Source organism: Pezoporus occidentalis, unplaced genomic scaffold, assembly GCF_034315485.1.
Source record: "Pezoporus occidentalis ecotype Australia unplaced genomic scaffold, CSIRO_AGI_Poc_V1 ctg68, whole genome shotgun sequence".
In the NCBI taxonomy this organism is placed as follows: Eukaryota; Metazoa; Chordata; class Aves; order Psittaciformes; family Psittacidae; genus Pezoporus; species Pezoporus occidentalis.
Window position 1 is genome coordinate 6014533 of NW_026916030.1, and position 18354 is coordinate 6032886.

General features: G+C 42.5%; 1 protein-coding gene and 1 long non-coding RNA gene across 10 annotated transcripts in view; both read right to left on the reverse strand.

The window, feature by feature from the left end:
• Window positions 1-12442, reverse strand: part of SPTAN1 (spectrin alpha, non-erythrocytic 1) — a 48349-nt gene extending 35907 nt beyond the window's left edge. For 6 of the 9 annotated variants that reach the window (XM_062641429.1, XM_062641428.1, XM_062641422.1 and 3 more), the window contains exons 1-7: window positions 6673-6912; window positions 5968-6093; window positions 3241-3381; window positions 1976-2122; window positions 1233-1366; window positions 443-587; window positions 193-347 (exon numbers count right to left, since the gene is read on the reverse strand). In XM_062641429.1, the coding sequence (XP_062497413.1) occupies window positions 193-347; window positions 443-587; window positions 1233-1366; window positions 1976-2122; window positions 3241-3381; window positions 5968-6093; window positions 6673-6909 (1085 nt within the window). In that variant the 5' untranslated portion in view covers window positions 6910-6912. Of the gene's footprint in view, window positions 1-192; window positions 348-442; window positions 588-1232; window positions 1367-1975; window positions 2123-3240; window positions 3382-5967; window positions 6094-6672; window positions 6913-9003; window positions 9196-12179 lie in introns of those variants that run through there. The other 3 variants (XM_062641421.1, XM_062641427.1, XM_062641426.1) reach the window with 3 other exon arrangements.
• Window positions 12443-17350: 4908 nt separating this feature from the next.
• LOC134175474 (uncharacterized) lies at window positions 17351-18351 on the reverse strand. The gene is made up of 2 exons (XR_009969021.1): window positions 17760-18351; window positions 17351-17487 (listed from the first exon to the last, which is right to left on the reverse strand). It is a non-coding gene; the product is annotated as an uncharacterized LOC134175474 (long non-coding RNA).
• Between the last annotated feature and the right edge of the window lie 3 nt (window positions 18352-18354).

An 18354-nucleotide genomic window follows, 5' to 3' on the forward strand; every position in this document is an offset into this window, starting at 1 on the left:
ATGTATTTATCATTTATTTATTTTACTACAAGAAGTTATTGTAAAATATAATTTGGTGAACAAAACTGCCTCTGAAAACACCAGAACCATCCCAAAATGTTGGAAATGGCATCCCTTTTTTTCTCTTCCCAAGAGCATTCTGTCAAATCCATCTGAGGAAGAAAGGTCACTTCAGCATGACGGCATTCCTACCTGTAGGAGTCATTAAGGCGAGCATGCCTCTCTGCTGCCAGAGTTCGGATCTGTTCCCAGTTGGCGATCAGCTCCTCCCGTTTCACTTGAATTTGAGAGGCATTTATTGGGTGAGACTGCTGCAAACGGTCAGCTTCTGCACAAAGGGCTTTAACCTAAACCAGGTCACAAACAGGGAGTAAGCTTCTAGCCTTTTACAAGCAGCTTACTTCTTACAAATTGTAAGTAAGAATGCATCTTGCATGGGTACCTTATCTTCAAGAGCTGCAAGATCTCTCTCCAGGCCTTCATGCTTACGCAACAATGCCTGCACACTGGCAAGGTCTCTGCCAAAATCATCTGAGGCCATCAACTGCCCTTTCTCCTTAATCCAGCTGATTGTTTCATCCACATCCCTTCAGAACAAAGCACAAATTGAAAACAGTCTATCTTGTACCGAAAAGGGAAGAAAGCAGGATGTTTTCCTGTACATATGCCAGGAGTACTGGGAGAGACACCACAGTCAGCCCTTGAAAACACTGGACTTTAAAAACCTCAAACCCCCTTGAAGTGTATTGGCAGCCCCTCTTCAGATGGTGTCACCAGATGCAAGCAAGGAATTATAGCACTACTGAGCAACACCACTTAGTAGGTACATTTCCCACTCCGGACCTTTCTCCAACTTACTAACAGCAAATCTCAAAATGCTGTAGATGGGGATGAGCACAGCAAGACACTGTCCAAAGACCTCTGAGAACAATTGCACTGACATCCAGCTGACAATAAAAACCTTTTAAGGCTCATCTAGGACAGAACTGGGGGGGAAAGCCCTCAGAGGAAAGGAAAGCAAAACTGCCAAGTGTTGAACAGCTAAATCAGAATGACTATTCTGAGGCAATTCTAGAGCAACAATGCCCTCTTTCAACAAGTCATGAGGAAGAATAAAGCAAAACCGTAACAGACAACAGTAGCTCTTCTCATACTACTGGATAGAGCTGAATGCCTCATTAAACATCCACACAAATGTTACATCACTTCAGCAGATCCAGCCAAGACCATACCTGTTAAAGCGCTGAACTTCAGCTGCCCCAAAGAGTTTTCCTTGCCTCTGAAGGGCAAGTCCCTTCAGACGCTGCCAGCTTGCATTTACTTCATCCTCCTTGGACTTTATCAGTTCCTCTTCAGGGTGCTGCTCCTAGCAAGCAAAGGAAAAATGCTCTTTTCCCATGCTCTGTGGTTTTATCCATTGACAAAAGCGAGACACCGCTGCTTTCAAGAGATCAATTTATCAATACTATTCTTGCCAGATGATCACTCAGTTCAATAGCTTCCCTCAAGCCCCACTGTGTAAACATTCAATGCTCCTGTAGTAGTTCCCTATGTACTAATTAGTCAATGGGAAGAGGACTGTAAACACTATCTTTTTTTCCTGGAAAGCAGTACTTCCTGCCCTGTCTCCATCCTTGGTCAAGTCCAGGTAACACACCAGAAGAGAAGATATGTTAATCCTGGTTATCCAAGGGAAACACATTTAACCCCATATACAATTTCTTTGACTAATCACTATTCTCCACATTTTCAGGAGCATTCTCAACTGGCGCAGTTAAAGCTGTTAGGCAGAAGAATGAATGAATCAAATGACCACCACTAAGACAGCCAAGTATCTTGGCACATGTAGAGTAATGCTTAAAAGATCAGCTACCAAACCAGAGGGAATACAGAGGAAGCTGCAGACAAAGCTTGTTGTGTTACACCAGACCACCAGACTTGCCAAAAGAGATTTTCAACATACATTAATGTTTACCTGGATAAGTTTGCCAGCAAACTGGTTCACTTCATTTACTCTTTCCTCATGAGCTGCCAGGTCTGTCTGGAACTCCTCAAACTTCTTCTGCAAAACTTCAACGTGCTCTAAATCCTGCCCGAGTTCTTCTGAGGTCACTATTGCTTCCTAGAACATTGAGGGGAAAAAAAGCAAATGTCAGTATATCCTATGGGAAATCACGACTGAAATGAGGAAGGAAACTGTTCTAATTTTGAGTAGGTCAAAGAGTTAAAATCAGCGCATTTAAAGGTGGTTTTAAAACTACAAAGTTTCCTCTGCTAAATCCCACTCCTCCCCCCAGCATCTGTCCGTTACTGCAGCAAACATGCAAGATCACTAAGAGTATTAGTTTTTCCTCTTGCTTGTTCTTACTAATTTTTCAAGTTACTGAATATAATCAGTTCTTCTATCCTAAGTTTTCTGTTCTGTGCATGATGATCTGTACTACAATAACCTAAATTAGTGAAAGAAAATATACACAGAAAAAACCATACTTTTTAAAGTACAAAATAACTGCCCATGTTATTGTGGAGTACACAGTGACTAGAACTTGGTTACATTTTTAGACTGTTTATTAGCATTTGCTTCCAACTCCAGATGAAAAGTGCACCATCATATTCAGTAACAGTTAAGCAGTGTTTACAGTTTGAACCCACAGTGACACAAAATAACAAACCATTATTAAGAAAACCTCTATGATCATTTGTGGCTTTTTTTTTCTTGATAGTGTGGTTTGTGGTCTGTTTCCTCAGAGTTCAAAGAATCAAGAGCCAACAGTTCTCCTGCAGCTCATGTCCTTACAATGAATATCTAAAGATATTGCAACCATTAAGTAATTACATGCACACTGCCTGCTGGTTTGGGCTGGCTACTTTCTAGAACTGGTCATTTAGAACATTTAGAAAACACGTCTGCTTTTACATGTTGTGTATTTCCCTTACAGGAAACGTGAATTTGATTACAGTGAGAAATATGAAGGTCTCCTCAAAGCAAAGAATTCATGTTTAACTATGCTTTCCTTCATGCAAGCTTCCTCTTAGTCCAGGTACCTTGTTTTGTGGCTGCAACAGAACACATAGCAGCTGGCATGCCTACTGCTTATGCAATATAAATAAGCTAAATAAAATGTACAGGTGCCTTTAAAAGCTTTCTTTGACTACCCAAACTCCAGCAACTATACAGTGATAGACAAATTCCACACAAACACATCACATTTTACACACCAAAGGCAGGTAATAATATACCTTGTCATTGATCCAGTCCAAGACATCTTCACATTCACGTAAGTACTGCACCAGCTTCTGTGCTTGCAACAGTTTGACTCCCTTCTCTCTCATCTTTTCCAACAGCAGTTCCCATAGTCGATGCAGCTCCTGCAGCCGAGTCTAGAACAACAGAATGTTGTTATTAAAATCCTGTATCAGAGAAGATCAGATTTGTTTCCTTCCTGACCTTAACAGATGATGATTTTTTCCCCTGGAACAGTACACGCTAATCCCTCAGTTTAGACACAGGGTGGACAAAAGTAGTAAGTTTCATCTCCAGTCATTAGTTTTCAAATGATGTAAAGTGATCTAAACAACACTAAATTAGAAATTACTGAATATTTACACATTTGTTCATAATTAACGAAGCTATCAAATAGTTACATTCACATAACTATGTGTTAAACATTTTGAAATCAAATTTGATTTAAATACTATGCTGACATGAAGTCAGACCAAAAATATGCTGCTGTCCCCTTCAAATGTTCAGTCTTCTAGAGGGAATTCAACTCCCAATAAATGAATGTTGTGCTCATTTTCATACTGATTTTTATTTAAGGTGACACATTTTGTTTCCAGCCAAACTTGTGCCACTTTACAGTATTTTAACCTTTTCTCTTAGCACTAATCACTTAATATATTTAGCCAACATGGTTAAGTAACATAACACTGGAATACTAGGAGCAATTACCAGCTTTAATATTGAGTCTCTCTCTGGCTACACCTCTGCCTTTCAAAACTGTTGGGAGCAACCGTAAGTTTTATAGACAATTAAAAAGAAAAACCACACTCCCACACAGACACACAACTTGCAAAACAGGAAAGTATCTGCTCCACCCATCGTCTATAACGCTTTGCTCATCGAGAATTGAAACTTGAAAGTCATGCTGGAGAAGCTTTTGAACATCGAGCATGGGTGGATACCCGTTTAATCCGCTCAGTTAGGTAGGTTTCCAGAGGGTAAAGAGCTCACACTGCTCGGTTTCCTAGCACTGCACAAGAGGATAGGGCAAATCATCAACCAAGGAAGAAAGGAGATACTGCAGAAAGAGGTTACACAGCATTGCAAGATGTTTCACCTACTCGGATGTGGGACCCAACTTGAGTTGCTGTTACTATTGGGCGCTGCGCAGTCCGGTACGGCGTGAAAGACTGAACCATTAAAAGGCAAATTACCACTCCAAACACAACACAAATGACTTTCACTGCAGCTACGACACACTAAGATCATCCAATTGCAAAGCGTTTTTTTTCTCCCCTATTTGGAGTAAAGATTAGAGATCCCATTGTGATCACATAAAATAAGCATTACCTTAGCAGGGCTTTATTAATGCATTAAAAGGAATACCAAGTTTTACTGGTTACCATCTTTTCTTAGTTATAATGAAATGATAAACATGTAAATTTGATAACCCCTACAAAAATATCACAAGGGTTCTCCTTTTAAAAAGCTGTAACAGCTCACGTCTAAAACTTATAAAGGAAAATGCTTTAAACAACTTCTTTGCATTAAATTAAAATGCAGCCACAACCAACATGGAAATGAGGTGAAGTCCAGAAACAGCAGCTTTAACAAAATGAGTCCTAGAAGAAGCAGCTGGTACCCAGAATAAGTGTTTATTGGTGGGGTATGCACATGTATGTGTGCCTGCACACACAGAATGGTTTGGGTTGGAAAGGATCTTAAGATCATTCAGTTCCAACCCCCTTGCCATGGACAGAGACACCCCACACTAGACCACATCACCCAAGGTCATGGGGGAGTAAGAGAGAAAACACTAATATAACCAGAGGAAAACGAGAATACATAGGAGAAGGAGTAAAAGATAACCAGCAAGTCATTACCTAAACCTTACAGTTTGCTCAGACTTTTTATAACATTGATAACCACTCAAATACTGTCAAATGTAAACCTATCTAGCGCAGCAGCAAAGATGTGACAACTATATTTGTCACTGTATTACAGAGTCTGGGAGATTTAGAGAGAAATTAAGAAACAAGTCTATCTCAGCAAAGGAATTAAAGCAAGCTTAGCGCTTGTTACTGAGGAAGCAGCTGCCCAGAGAGATGGGTGCTGCCAAATAAACAGAGCAGACAGAGCACTGTACTTGAAGCTCACAGGAAAAGCCGTGGAACACAAATTCAAAGAGACTCAAGTGTATGGGCAGTACAACTTCAGCAAAAAGTAAAGATCACAGAGACCTGATCTGAGCCAGAGCACACAGAAATTACACGTCTGAAGTTTACTGCTATGGTTACTTATATTACTTGGAATGACTATTGTAGAAGATGAAAATGCTCTACATCAGCAAAAATCGAGTGGTCAACATCCCTGACACCAGGCCTTGTGAATCTGCTGCTTCTTGGTCTTGTGCCATTTTGGAAAGAACCACAAATACAATTAATTATTTGCCTTGTGACTTTAAACACATCTTTGAATTACTGACATTTTGCATTCCAAGTTCCTGGGCTCCATATGCAGACAGTTCATCTCAGAACTGGACCCAAGAAGAGATATGAGCTGGGTGTTCATGAAAGAGAAAAGTCAGCTTTACAAATTCAAATTCTCTAGTGATTTCTCTAACCAATCACTTGTGTAATTTTTAGAAGTGTTTTAGAATGCAGAGTTACCTGTGCAATCTGCACAAAGTGTTAAAGGAAAAGGCTGTAAAAGGCAAAAAAAAAAAAAGAAGTTTTAAAACTCACTCTTATGGTTTCAGATGCAAAATGGCCTTCATTAATCATCTGATTTCCAGTCTCATCCAGTTTAACGATGGCCCCTGAATTGGCCTGCACCTCAGCTTCAAAGGCTTGGTGCTTCTGCAGCTTCCCCTACAAGTAAAACATCAAAGTACATGACAGATTTGGTGCACGGTCCTCCTCCACATCTCCCAGCATCAAGTATTTTTAGTGTATTTTACACATATTCACTACCAACAACCAACCAGCAAAACAGCAGGAAACGTTCCTGTATTATGTGTTTCATGGTTGGATTCAAACATCCCAATTTTAGTTACTTCATTGTGTTTGCTTTGCAAACTGCAGTGTTCAGACACCAGCTAGCTCCACTAGCTTATTTTTTACATCTTTTTAGTGGAAACAATAAGAGTTAATTCATGTTTGCTCACAAAGCGTCCAACAAATTCTAGGGTTAAACAAAGCTGGTTCTACACTACACAAAGTAACTTTTCCTATGCTGATTCAGCATCTGATCATTACTAGAAATACTCCAATTATATCAGCAAAGAGGCCAGGCTTTTGAAGAACGCTTTGGGAGGCTGTGGGTATCTGCATTCATCTCTCTTCACCGCTCTCAGATCAAGTTACATTTCTGTGTTTGTTCTATCCCAGCTGACCTGGTACGCCCTAAAGTTTATAGGACAGGAAACATGAGATGGCAGCAGGACTTGCCTGTAAATTGCTTGGGTCTTTGTAATTTTCATCAGATGCTATCTGCAGTTTCTCTTGGATCCATTTTTCAAGCTCATCTGCATCACGCTGGAAAAACTGGAATCGATAGGAATCTTCAAGTTTTTGGCGCCTTAGAGAAGACAGTTCCTTGAACCTGTGGTAACGGTCCAAAACTTGTTGACGCCTTTCTTGGATATCCTCTGCTGTTTCCAGCACTTTCACACCACTTGGATCCATTTTCTGAAAGCCAAAAGAAATACATTTTGTGTGTATTCTATGACAAAGGAAGGGCAGGAGGGAATACAGGAAAGAAAAGCCTGCTCTTTTCAAACTTGCTTGTGGTTTACTCACAGTCTTACTCTGTGTGTGCAGGTATGCGCATACAACACAAGTATCACACACTTAAATAAAAGCACACTTCTAGCAGAAAATAATGGGAAAGGAATATTTACAAAGACATTTAACATCTTCTGGAAAAACATGGCTGCAGTCATATAAAGGCCATGTCACCTCAAACTGCAGCATGCAAGTCTAATACAAATGTGTTTCTGGGCATATACATATGTATGTAGATGTGTAGACATAAAAGGTTTCTTGCACAATGTGTACAATCTCAAAACATTTAAAACAGTCAATATAAGTAAGCTGAAGAACACTAACTTCTTTTAATCAGCAGCTAACTGGTCCACAGGTATCTATCTGTATTATTCATATACACACATCCATGTGTGTGTGATGGTTCTCCTCTCTGTTCTCTCAATTAAAACATTACAAACCCATCCTGCCACTCCCTACATTAACTTTTCAAAAGCCAGTACAGAGGCTCATGATGCATCACAGATCTGACCTTAGACAAGTCAGTCAAGGAGCATTTCATTAGGAAGTGATCCTGCTCTGACCGCTTCAACCAAAAATTCTCATACATCACTTTATATACTAAACCCTGTTACTGTTATCACAAACAGCAAAGAGCTCACTGCTCTGCTTTGTTTCCTTTCTATTAAGAGTGGGATAACCTTTACTCTTCAGTCCCTAACCTTCGTAAAAGCAATTTTTCAATAGGAGACCTGTGCATTAGACCAGAATGGTAACATAAAGTAAAAAATAGGATCATAATTCTCATCAGTTTGGGTATTTACCCATTTATTTGACAGCTTACTCTGCGTATCAAGAAGCTGCTGCAACAAACACTCTGTGCTTGGACTGTTCTGTAATTAATGGCTTGATGTACAAGCGTTTACATGAATAGCTCACTTCACGTTTTTATTATAAATCCTGTAAGCATCGAGCTAAATGTACTTCTCATCAATGTTATCGAGGATAGGGAAGAAACAGACTACAACTGCATACTAAAAGACATGGCCAATCTCTTAAAATACATTGTTAAATATTAAAACGTGATTTAATCATTAGTTAGCCACATGCTTTACTTAAACATGCACCTTGCACAATTGTTTGAGAAACACCACAGGATGGAAAGCAATCTATATGGCCGCGTTTTCTCTGTTTGGTTTCCAAGCGCTTGCAACGGGACCAGCTGACAGAAAGGAACACATGGGGGCGAATTCACACATTCCTGAGCTCTCTTCCAAGAGTCCCACCCTGCAAGAGGACAGCCATTCCAGCAGCAATCGCTGCGCCCGTGAACTCTGAGCCCCAACTGCATTGCGGCAGTTTAAGGAAGGAAAGAAAAGGCAGCTTTGCTTTCCCTTCCAGGCCTGTTGTCAACAGAGGGCAAGGGAAAAAAAACAACCCCGTCTATGTAGGCCGTGTGATATAAATGAAACCCAAGTTTCACCTGGCAGTGGTACCAGAGGCTCCACCTGGTTAGAGTTATCCGAGTATTAAAAGATCAAACCTCTGGACATAACCTGAGCTCAACAACACCTCTGTTTCCCTGAGAAAGCTGTGGTTTCGAGTGCTCCTTCAAACAGCATTTTCCATCCAGGAGAGCAAGTTATTGCTGAAAATCTTCCTTTCCTGCACTGACAAAACTGCGTGTGAACTCCAACAGGGCTTCTTTTAAACTGAACTGTGTTCAGGAATAATGAAGTGGCAGTGAATCAAAACGTACTGCAGGATGGTGGCCCGTCTCACTGCTTATTCTGGTTATGAACATTACCAGGAGAAAATGAAATCCTAGTTTGTCTTTGGCACACTGTCCAGTCTTCTGCTGTCCACTTGTATTTCAGTATTAGCAATGATATCCACATCCCAAGTGATTTAAAGTCTCTTTAAATCATTATTTACAGTATTAAGTTACATGAATAGTTACATTATTTAAATTACAATTTAAATTAATTCTACATCTTTAAAAACCAAATAGGAGACCTGCTGTAATGTAGCCTGGTGGCTGGTTTGCCTCTCACCACACGAGTCATGCAATCTGGCTCATCTTTTTGCTGGAATTCGTTAAAAGAAAGGCTCCTTTTGTCGCTCCAGTAAGTCGAGCTAGTCAATTGTAAAAGAAGTGCTTTGGTCTAGCAATAATAGACTGTTCTTTCCTGCAGCAGATCAGCTGACGTCAGCAAGTCTGTGCTCTGCCAGAGCGCGATCAGCACTCACTGGGGAGCTCTGAACTCGAAAGTCATCGATGCTGCAGAACGATGCAGTCTACCTCCGATGGTTTCACGCTCCAACTGCGGCACGCTCCCTCTTGAATACAAAGCAGCCCTCCAAGATGTTTCCAAACCTTCTTGGTTCAACTGCACCATTTGAAGGCAGCTAGGGTAAAGCTCTTTATCCCTAGCTCGAGAGCTGCCAACGAGAAGCTGCACTTTCTGCTTTTAACGTGAAAAACAACAGCTTACACTGGGCTGTGCGCAAGTGCCCAGCCCCGACTCCAGATAACCGGCCCTGTGCGCAGAGACAACATTCCCATCGCTGCTGCCTCCAGCCCCTCCCAGCACTGCCTGCGCTGGCTGATAAGGTCAGGCACCGGGGAACCTTCCCGGCAGGAGGGACAGCACCAGCCTTCCAGGCAGCCAAGGCAGGCGTCATCGCAACCACGGCCCCAAACCAGCCCATCTGAACTGTCCCGAAGGCATTCACACCGTACTTCTGTGCTGGAAGACTAACTTTAGAAAGGCACCTGTCAGCTCAGGTCTAACTGAAAAAATAATCAGAAATGACTGCACCATTGTGCTGGTATTTTTTTCCAGAAAAAAAAAGAAGAAAAAAAGCAACAAAAAGTAGTAAATTTAAGACAAAAAAAAACCAAACAAACAAAAAAGAACAAGCTTACTACTCTTATCCTTCAATCTGAAATAATCAGCCATCTCCAGACAATACAAATTACACTGAAAAGTGCATGGGAATACACAAGTGCAGGTATTTATAGCCACCGCAGTGCAACAGCCATGATGTCAGCAACACCATTCAAGTTGAGGACCAGCGGTATCGAGGTGGGTTAAGCAGGAATTACAGCGGTGCCACCAGGGCAGGCACACACAAGAGCTGTCAGCATTCCCCTCACCAAAACATGTTTTCAGGGATTTAAAATCTCAAATCTCAAATACATTCGATGCTGTATGTAAGACTTTAGTGTATTTTTAAAACCAATCAGAAGAAGCTTAAAGAATTCAACTCCCTGAAAAGCACTCAGGTATCAGTATGTATGGTAAAATAATGACTTTCTCTTAAGCCAAGTCCTGATGCATGTTATGTACATTTAGCATACGTGACCCTGGTCGTAGTCTGCAAGAGAAGCACCTTCCCTATCAAACACTCCCTGCTTCCCACGTATGCACACAAACAGCTTGATGCAATAGTTTGTGTTCATCAACATTATACACCTTAAGTCAAAAGGACTGATCTTGGCTACTCCCTCCTAGGGAATGGGAATGAACTGCTGAGCTTTCTTCTGTAAGCAAAAAAAAAAGGTTTCTAATACTGGATGTGAAAATAACCTTCAAAAGGAAGGGACGGGGTGGGGGGGAAGTAGTGTGTATTTATTTCCAGCCTTCATTTCCCCCATTCAGCTTCCTCAAAATGCTCAGGAAGCGGCAAAACACTATGTCTGCCTCGAACACAAAAGCACCACGACTTCCTAGTTCAGCGCTATGTTATGTACCAGAACTGCAGGGAACTAAAAGATAATCCTTCTGGAAAGTATGCACAGCGCTGGGTCCTGTGAAGGAAACTACATGAGCATATGGTGTTACAAAGAAGGAACTAAAGGATGTCGAATCATACACCCTATACTAGAGACTTAAAACACTAAGGAGACAAAATTAATGCCCTGTGCTTTGGTTTGTTATGAATTTAAACCTATAAAATGAAGACATTTTAAGGGTGGACTATGTGCAGCAGAACCCTGCGCCCGAATACCCCTGCTTATTGTTACGGGAAGGTCACCTCCAACCTCTGTGAATTCCAAACCAGAGAAATGGGGCAAGCGCTGCAGTACAAAAATCCAAGATGTGCTGAAGTCACTGCTTAATGCCACAGGCTCACACACACTGACTGCAGCACAGGTAAAATTCAGATGAGCCCCAGAATTTAAGTAGGTGCTACAGGGACACAAGAAATAAGCACTAAAACTTAACAGAAAGGTGAATTCTGTCTGAGGTAAAGCAGGCTGCAAAGCTGGTGATGTAGGCTGATTAGAGGGGTTGTGCGCAGCCTTAGCCAGGCACTGTTGGAATATGGAAGACCATTAAAGACCTGCTCATTTTTAGGCATTCAGTCTTGAAATCTTAACTGCATTATTCAAGCAGGAGCAGAATTTCCTACCTGCATTTGGTGCCTTTGTAAGGGTTTCTTTGGCTTTGCTTTGCATTTAATATCACCACAGACCTTTGATAAAACTATGCAGAGCTGGCAAGGACCGCACTCTGCTGAGACTCCAGAGAAACTCCCTTGACTGCATTGCAGGAATGCAGAGTTTACAGGTAATGTGATCTTATATAATTAACCCCAGCATTTTCCAACCCCCTTTTGTTATCTTTCCATTGTAATATTAATTGCAGTATAAACATTTACATTACTATTCTTTCCAAATAAAACCTAGTTGCTTGTGTTGCCCAGCTGAAGGCTGGTCCCTACATCCTATTTATTTTACCACCAACTGGACGAAAACCAACAGAGAATCTAAACAGTAACACCACAAAAATACAAAGGATTATAAATTCATGCAAGTGGATGGAACAGGAATGAAATCCAACTGCAGATGTGGAATGTTCCCCAATGTAAATCTTTTCACGGTTGCTTTGTAGAGGCTTTAAGTAAAAAGATACCACTCAAGTACTTTTTAAAGCTAAAATTAATCCACATCAAAACCCGACCAGACTGAAGTAGATAAAATGTTCACACGTCATGCACCACAGACAGGAATCAGGAAATTCAAAGGGTTAAAGGAAAGGCAGATCAGACTCGACACTGAGGTGCAAATAAAGCACCTGCTGTAGAGAACAAATTCAAACAAATGGGGCTTTGTTACAAACAGGTCACTGCAATACAGACAGGCAAAGTATGGCGATGACACTTCATGCATGATGTAAAAATACCTGGACTTTGACTTTACGAAACGATGACAACATGATGAAGGAATGTAGAGTCTAAAAGGGAGGGGGAAATCAAGATAACGTTCAACTAATGACTAGCATGAGGACATGGCTTAATTTGTTTTCTCTTTTTCCCCTGACATCCACAGTCTGTCACAGCACACGTTTCATACTTCCCTTTTGGTTCCCTGCCACATACAATTTGGCATTATTGTTCTGTGAACAACAGACCTTCCCATGCAAAAAAAAAGTTATAAATATCAACTGAAAAGTGAATTCATTTGGTACGTACTAACCTTTCCAGTTAGTTAAAAAATCCAACAAAACAAAGCAAAGAGAGTCATCTGGAATTGGAAAACAATGCTTCTTGCAGTGGCATGATCAAGTGTGGTCGCTTAATTTAACGACACAAGCTCAATAAGGAGGTTTTGAACACAAGTATCAATAAAGATGTTTATTTTCAACTACCACTGGAAAAAATGCAGTAAGGTATTTTTGAGATGGCTGACGCTGTAGCTGCTCAGTGCATCTACCCACTCCATTTCTATCTGAACATTCTCTTGCCTCCCTTAATCTTACATTTTCCCCACGAGAGCACTGTGATCCCTGCAGCAGCTCGGGGCCAACTGCAGTTATGTGCCTTTGTGCCTGCTGAAGCCACTGCATGTCTGGCGTGGCATTTGCATAGCTTAACACGTATCAGTTGCAGGAGTGAGCAGGCAGCGCACCGCTCCGCTTGATCCATGCTCAGCTATGGGAGCACAATGCTGGACTCCGCTTGGCAACCTCCATCAGCGGCATCTGCAGCCTGCTCCACCCCATTCTTCTGCTGCCTACACTCCAGGGGCAGATGGCAAAACCAAACTCCCACACTAGACTAACACGCAGCAGAAAAAAGGGAGGAATTCGTATTATTTCCTCCAATGCAGAGGAAGCAATGAATTGCAACCAAAAGGCAACGTATTTATGAATAGAACAAATACAATCCCATAAACACATTCAGTAGACAAAAATAAGGCAGAAAAGGTACTAAGCCATTTGCATCAATTTGCTAAGGTTAATTATAAATGTGGTAGTTGAGAATTAGCAATGTCAGACCATGAGGGACCACCCTGTCACAAGAGATTTAATGCTTCTCCTGCCTTTCTAACAAATAGGGGAAAGAAGTCCTAAAAACGCTTAAAAGCCAGTTTTTGTCATTCAACATTTTTGTTACTGTCATTACTTTCTGTTATTAAAAAATAAACTCAAATATGTTTGCTCACTTCATGCACTACGGATCTCATAGAAGTATAACGTCTAAATCTGATCTTAAAATGCAATCTCTATTTCAACAGCCAATTCATATATATATACATATATATAACATATATATATATATTTTGTTTCTTCAATAGGAATGGAAATAAATTACTTATTGGGAACAATGTAACCTGTTCTCTTGGTTTATCCACAGCTTAACAATTCCATTACCACAGTTGCAGCTCCTGCACACAACGCAGCAGAAAGCATCTCATTTTCAACCTTTTGTTCCTGCTTTTTCTCTGCACAATTTCTAAGTAAGGACAAATGAAGATTCCATGGAGGAACCCATTGCTCGTTGCATTTAAAAGCACACAAATCACACAGTGGGATTTGCTATCTGTTTTGAACAAACCCGAATCCCTGACCGAGGCCTTTCACTGAATACAGCCATCAGAATCTTCTGGCACTTTGCTGAAAACAAAATGCCAAAAGGAAATGGATTATCTGTTTTCCAGAAAGATACAGAACCATTTCAGGCTGAGCAGGATTTCTGGCTTTGTCTTTTTTTCACCCTCCTAATGTGCTCTGTTCATTCGCCATCTCCAGACAACTGCTCTCCAGAACCTACTTAAATATGTATGAAAGACTGCTCAAGAGTCACGTACCTTTTAGACTGGAACACGTATCTGTTTTATGGTAAAATATCTACTAAAACCCCAGAACAGTTAAGATGGACCTGCTGAAAACACATACAGTGATAAACGCTTAGGCTTTTCCTTAAATATCAGGGCAAATGATTACACTGGTGGTACCTATTTATGATCTAGCAGTGTAGATTTATATCAGTGTAAGCAGGTAAGGTGTATTCAGGCAACAAATTGAGAAACAATTGACTGTCATTAATTTATATTAAATTAAAAGGGGAAAAAAGTTAATAAGAGAAGAAGAAATCCTGATTCTTTCATGAAAGAGACCGTAGTGTTTGCCCTATATATGAAAATGACATCTATGAACGGAACACAGGGTGGGAGGATTTCTTTTAAATGTCTCCCTGCTCGGGCAGACAACTCCGCTGTGCAAGCAATTTATGTGCTCCTCGTTTTAGAGACCCGAGCTCCTTGAGGAAAGGGCTCTCCAGCCACCACTGAACACCCAGCCCTTTTCTCCTCTCCCCTCACCCAGACTCTGCACTGCATCTCCTGACCTTGGACAGGGCTGGTGATTGCTGAGGGAAGCCATTGCTGTGCACTGAATCCCCTCCGCCGATGGAGAAGCTCCGAGTTCTCCATCTCCCCCCAGGGCTGCTCCTCAGGGGGGCGGCGGGGGTTTACCGCAAACCCCCCGGGGCAGCGGCGAAGGGAAGGGCGCGGGCCCCTCGCTCTGCCCACAGGGACGGGCCCTGCTGTCCCTGCGATCCCCCCGCCTGTTCATCCCCTCCCCAGGGCGCTGAATGAAATTCCAGCCGCGGGTCGAGGCTGCCCAGGGCGGCTCCCGCCGCTCCCTGACCGCCTGCCCTTAATCCGCGCCGCTCCCCCGCCCTTTTCTCCCTTCCCTCCCCCGAGAGACCCCGGGCGCCGCCGCGGCCCGGCTCTGCGCCCGCGGTAACACCCCCTTCAGGGCGGCAGGGCGAGAGCAGAGGGCAGGGCCGGCCTCAGGCTGCCCCACGGCTGAGGGGAGCGCGCACCCATACACCTGTCCCCGCAGCGGCGGAACGGGTGCGGGGGGGGGGCTCTGCGTACCCGAGTGGGGCCGGATGAAGGCGAGGGCGGCTCCCACCCGCCCCCAGCCCCGCCGCCTCCCCCTCCGCTACGGACGCGGCGCGCCGCCTGAGCCCGCCCTTTTATAAGGCGGCCCGGAGGTGACGTCAGCGCCGCAGAACGGTCCCTACCCGGCCAGCGGAAAGAGCCGAAGGACTTCGGTATTCATCGGGAGCTGGGAGCGGGAGGGAGCGCTCCCACCCACCCGAGCGCCGCGGGCGAGCTGCGGGAGCGGCGCATGCGGGGAGGGCCGGAGGGAGCCGAAGAGATCCGGGAAACACCGAGCGGTGCCGGAAAGAGCCGAAGGGTGGGGCCGGGTGGGCGCGGGGCGTTCTTCCTCGTCGCGGTGCTGCGGCTCTGGGGATAGCGCTGTCGCGTCAGTCGCGACACGAAGTACAGGGTTCCATTGGGAACCAGTTAACATGTCCGTGCAGCGTGGCAACAGCAGCGGTGTCTGCGCCCTTTTCCTCAGCCAGGGGCCGTTTGGGCTCTCGAGGGGCCGAGCAGTGCGGAGGAAAGGTTTTACAATTCAGATCAGCAACAGCCCAGCCTCCAAGAAGCATTCTCATTAGTTTTATGTTGTTAAAAATCAGGCGTTGGAAGCAGAGTGCAGTGCCACAAAGCAGCCTGTCAAGGACACAGCATCAAGATGCTGCAGGCGCTTGTCAAGAGAAAAATCTATTTTTGAGAAGCTGATGCATAAATTCAAAGGAAAATGAGGCTTTAGTGCAAACTGGCTGTTCAAAATAGACACGGCAAAGGAGTTCTACTTTAATCACTTTAAAAATAAGAAAGAGGCCTGGTAAGGCAGCAAGAACTTGATGGGATCAAAGAAGCGAGGGGGTTTGAGTGATTTTCGAGCTAATAACACTTTCTTCAATAAAAGTACTTAAATGGCAAAAGCACACTTGCAGTGCCATTGCATCACAACCCATGGGACTGCCTGGAACTATTGTCTCCAAGGAAGAGTATGACTCACGGCAATTTTAACGCATCTCGTCCTGAATGCACTGTATTTTCACAGCTGAGATGCTCTCCTTTGTCCTATTCACTACAAATAGCACAGGAACATACCAGAAATACATGCATGAAGACCTTACTTGCACTGCACCTTCACAGCACCGAATGGCTAACACTGAAAAGCGCTCTAACAACAAAAAGCAGAAGAGCATAATACAAGGCAACCATCAGTTCAAGCAGGAGATGCAACCTTAAGCTGCATCTAAAAATAAGTATAGATTTATTATGATTCTTTTGAAGTGCACTCGTTCAATTAGATTTCATCAGTTTTGACATAGTAGGTATCTGGATGCCCTTTACCAAGGCAGAAGAGGATACTGTGCTTGCTTCTTATAAAATATGTACTTACATTCCCCCACAAATGTTGGAAAACCTGTCAGCAAAAAAAGAGGAAAGTCATTGTACCCAAGATACACATCATCAAATCGGCCTTGTGTTTTGGCACAGGCAGACAATTGTTCCTAACAGACAGTACCAACTACTGTCTTGGCAAAGCGAGTCTCCCAACATAACTGTAGATCTGCAAGATGTAATTAAAACATCTCCACTTGGTATAAGAAAACCTGAACATTTTCAAGTGTACTAATGGAAGTTGTATTGCTTCAGTGTTATCTGGTACAAGGATACTGGAAGGAGAGTTCCAGTACCCCAGAACAGTCACCGGTAATATTAGTCTAAAGAATTCCAGAGTCAGTTCATAAAATATATAAGCCAAATACAAATCTAAGTGCTTTGCAGTCAATTCTAAAGCCAAGGTTAAAGGTTTTAAAGGCCTGAATTCCAAAGTATGTGTTACAGCCTTTTCTCAGGAATCTCAAGAGCTATATAAAAATCAGATTCTCATATGGCCTCAATTGTGCTTTCTACAGCTTCAAGTTGTGGTGCCTCCAAGAATAACAAACCTGATCTGGTAAAAAGAATGATTTTAACCTGCAACAGTATATACAAAAATAACACACTGCTTTCTAGAACCCAGAAGCAAATCCTCTCATCTTAGAGGCCACCAAATAGCTCAAGGTCAGAAAAGTCACCCATCACTGCTCTCCTGTGCTATCCCCTGCATTCACCAAGAAGCTGTGGCTTTTCTTGACTACCCCTAAGAGAAAAACAACATTGCTCCCCTATAGAAAAAAAAACAGAATCAGGTTCAGATTAAAAGGAAAAACCAAACTTTAATATTAAACATTTCTAGATTGAACTATTGGTACAAAAGTATTACAGTACAAAAAATACTATTATTATTAATGAGGAAGAAATTCATTTACATAGAGAGACCTTACAAAATGTACCTTAGGGAACCAATGTGAGGATGGAGGCACGGACCCAGAGGTAGAGTGCAAGCTGGCTCTTTTATAAAGATTACATGATATTTATATGCTTCCAAGCAATTAGCAAAGCACATCTATCTGATTTTCTTATCGACATCCTCTTTCCAATTCTGACGTCCTTGTCCCTTGCCAGTTCCAACATCTTCCAAGTACCAGTCAGGGACAGGTCATTCTTAATTGCCTGCTGTAGTTCTTCCTTCTCATGGTCTCTGACAGCTTTGATACATTCCAACCCCCACAAACCCAAGCATGCCATATCCCCCACAAATGATGGCAGAACATCAGCCTAAGTGCTAGAGTGAATGCACCATTTTTCCACCTTTTAAAATAAGAAAAGGGCTTATTAACTTCCATCCACCTGATGAATAACAGGCACAGAATTTGTGTTGTTTCAGGAACTCTGCTCTTCCCCCATGAAGTTACCGTTGTACATTCAAACCTTTTTAAGCCATAAGTCTGCCTCTCTTAAATCAGGAGTAATCCCTTTTGGGGTGAAGTTACATTCAAGACGGGTGTCAGTACTGCCAGGCCAAATGCCTTCAATCTCACTGTAGTTTTAGGATGTTGTCAAGACAAACAGGATGCAAGTACATCAGCATAATCAAAACTGAATTATAAAAGATAGATGTAATAAGTACAAAAATGAAGTTCTAGCAGTAATTTTGAGGTTGATTACCCCGTTAGGAGTTCATAAGGCTGTGAGGTATTTTCACTTCCATCAACAGAACAGCACTGTGCAAATTTTCAGTCTTTTATCTCTGAAGCTCAGAGGTCATCAGGATACTCTATTTACAACATCTTCCACATGTTTAAACGTATGAAGACTCT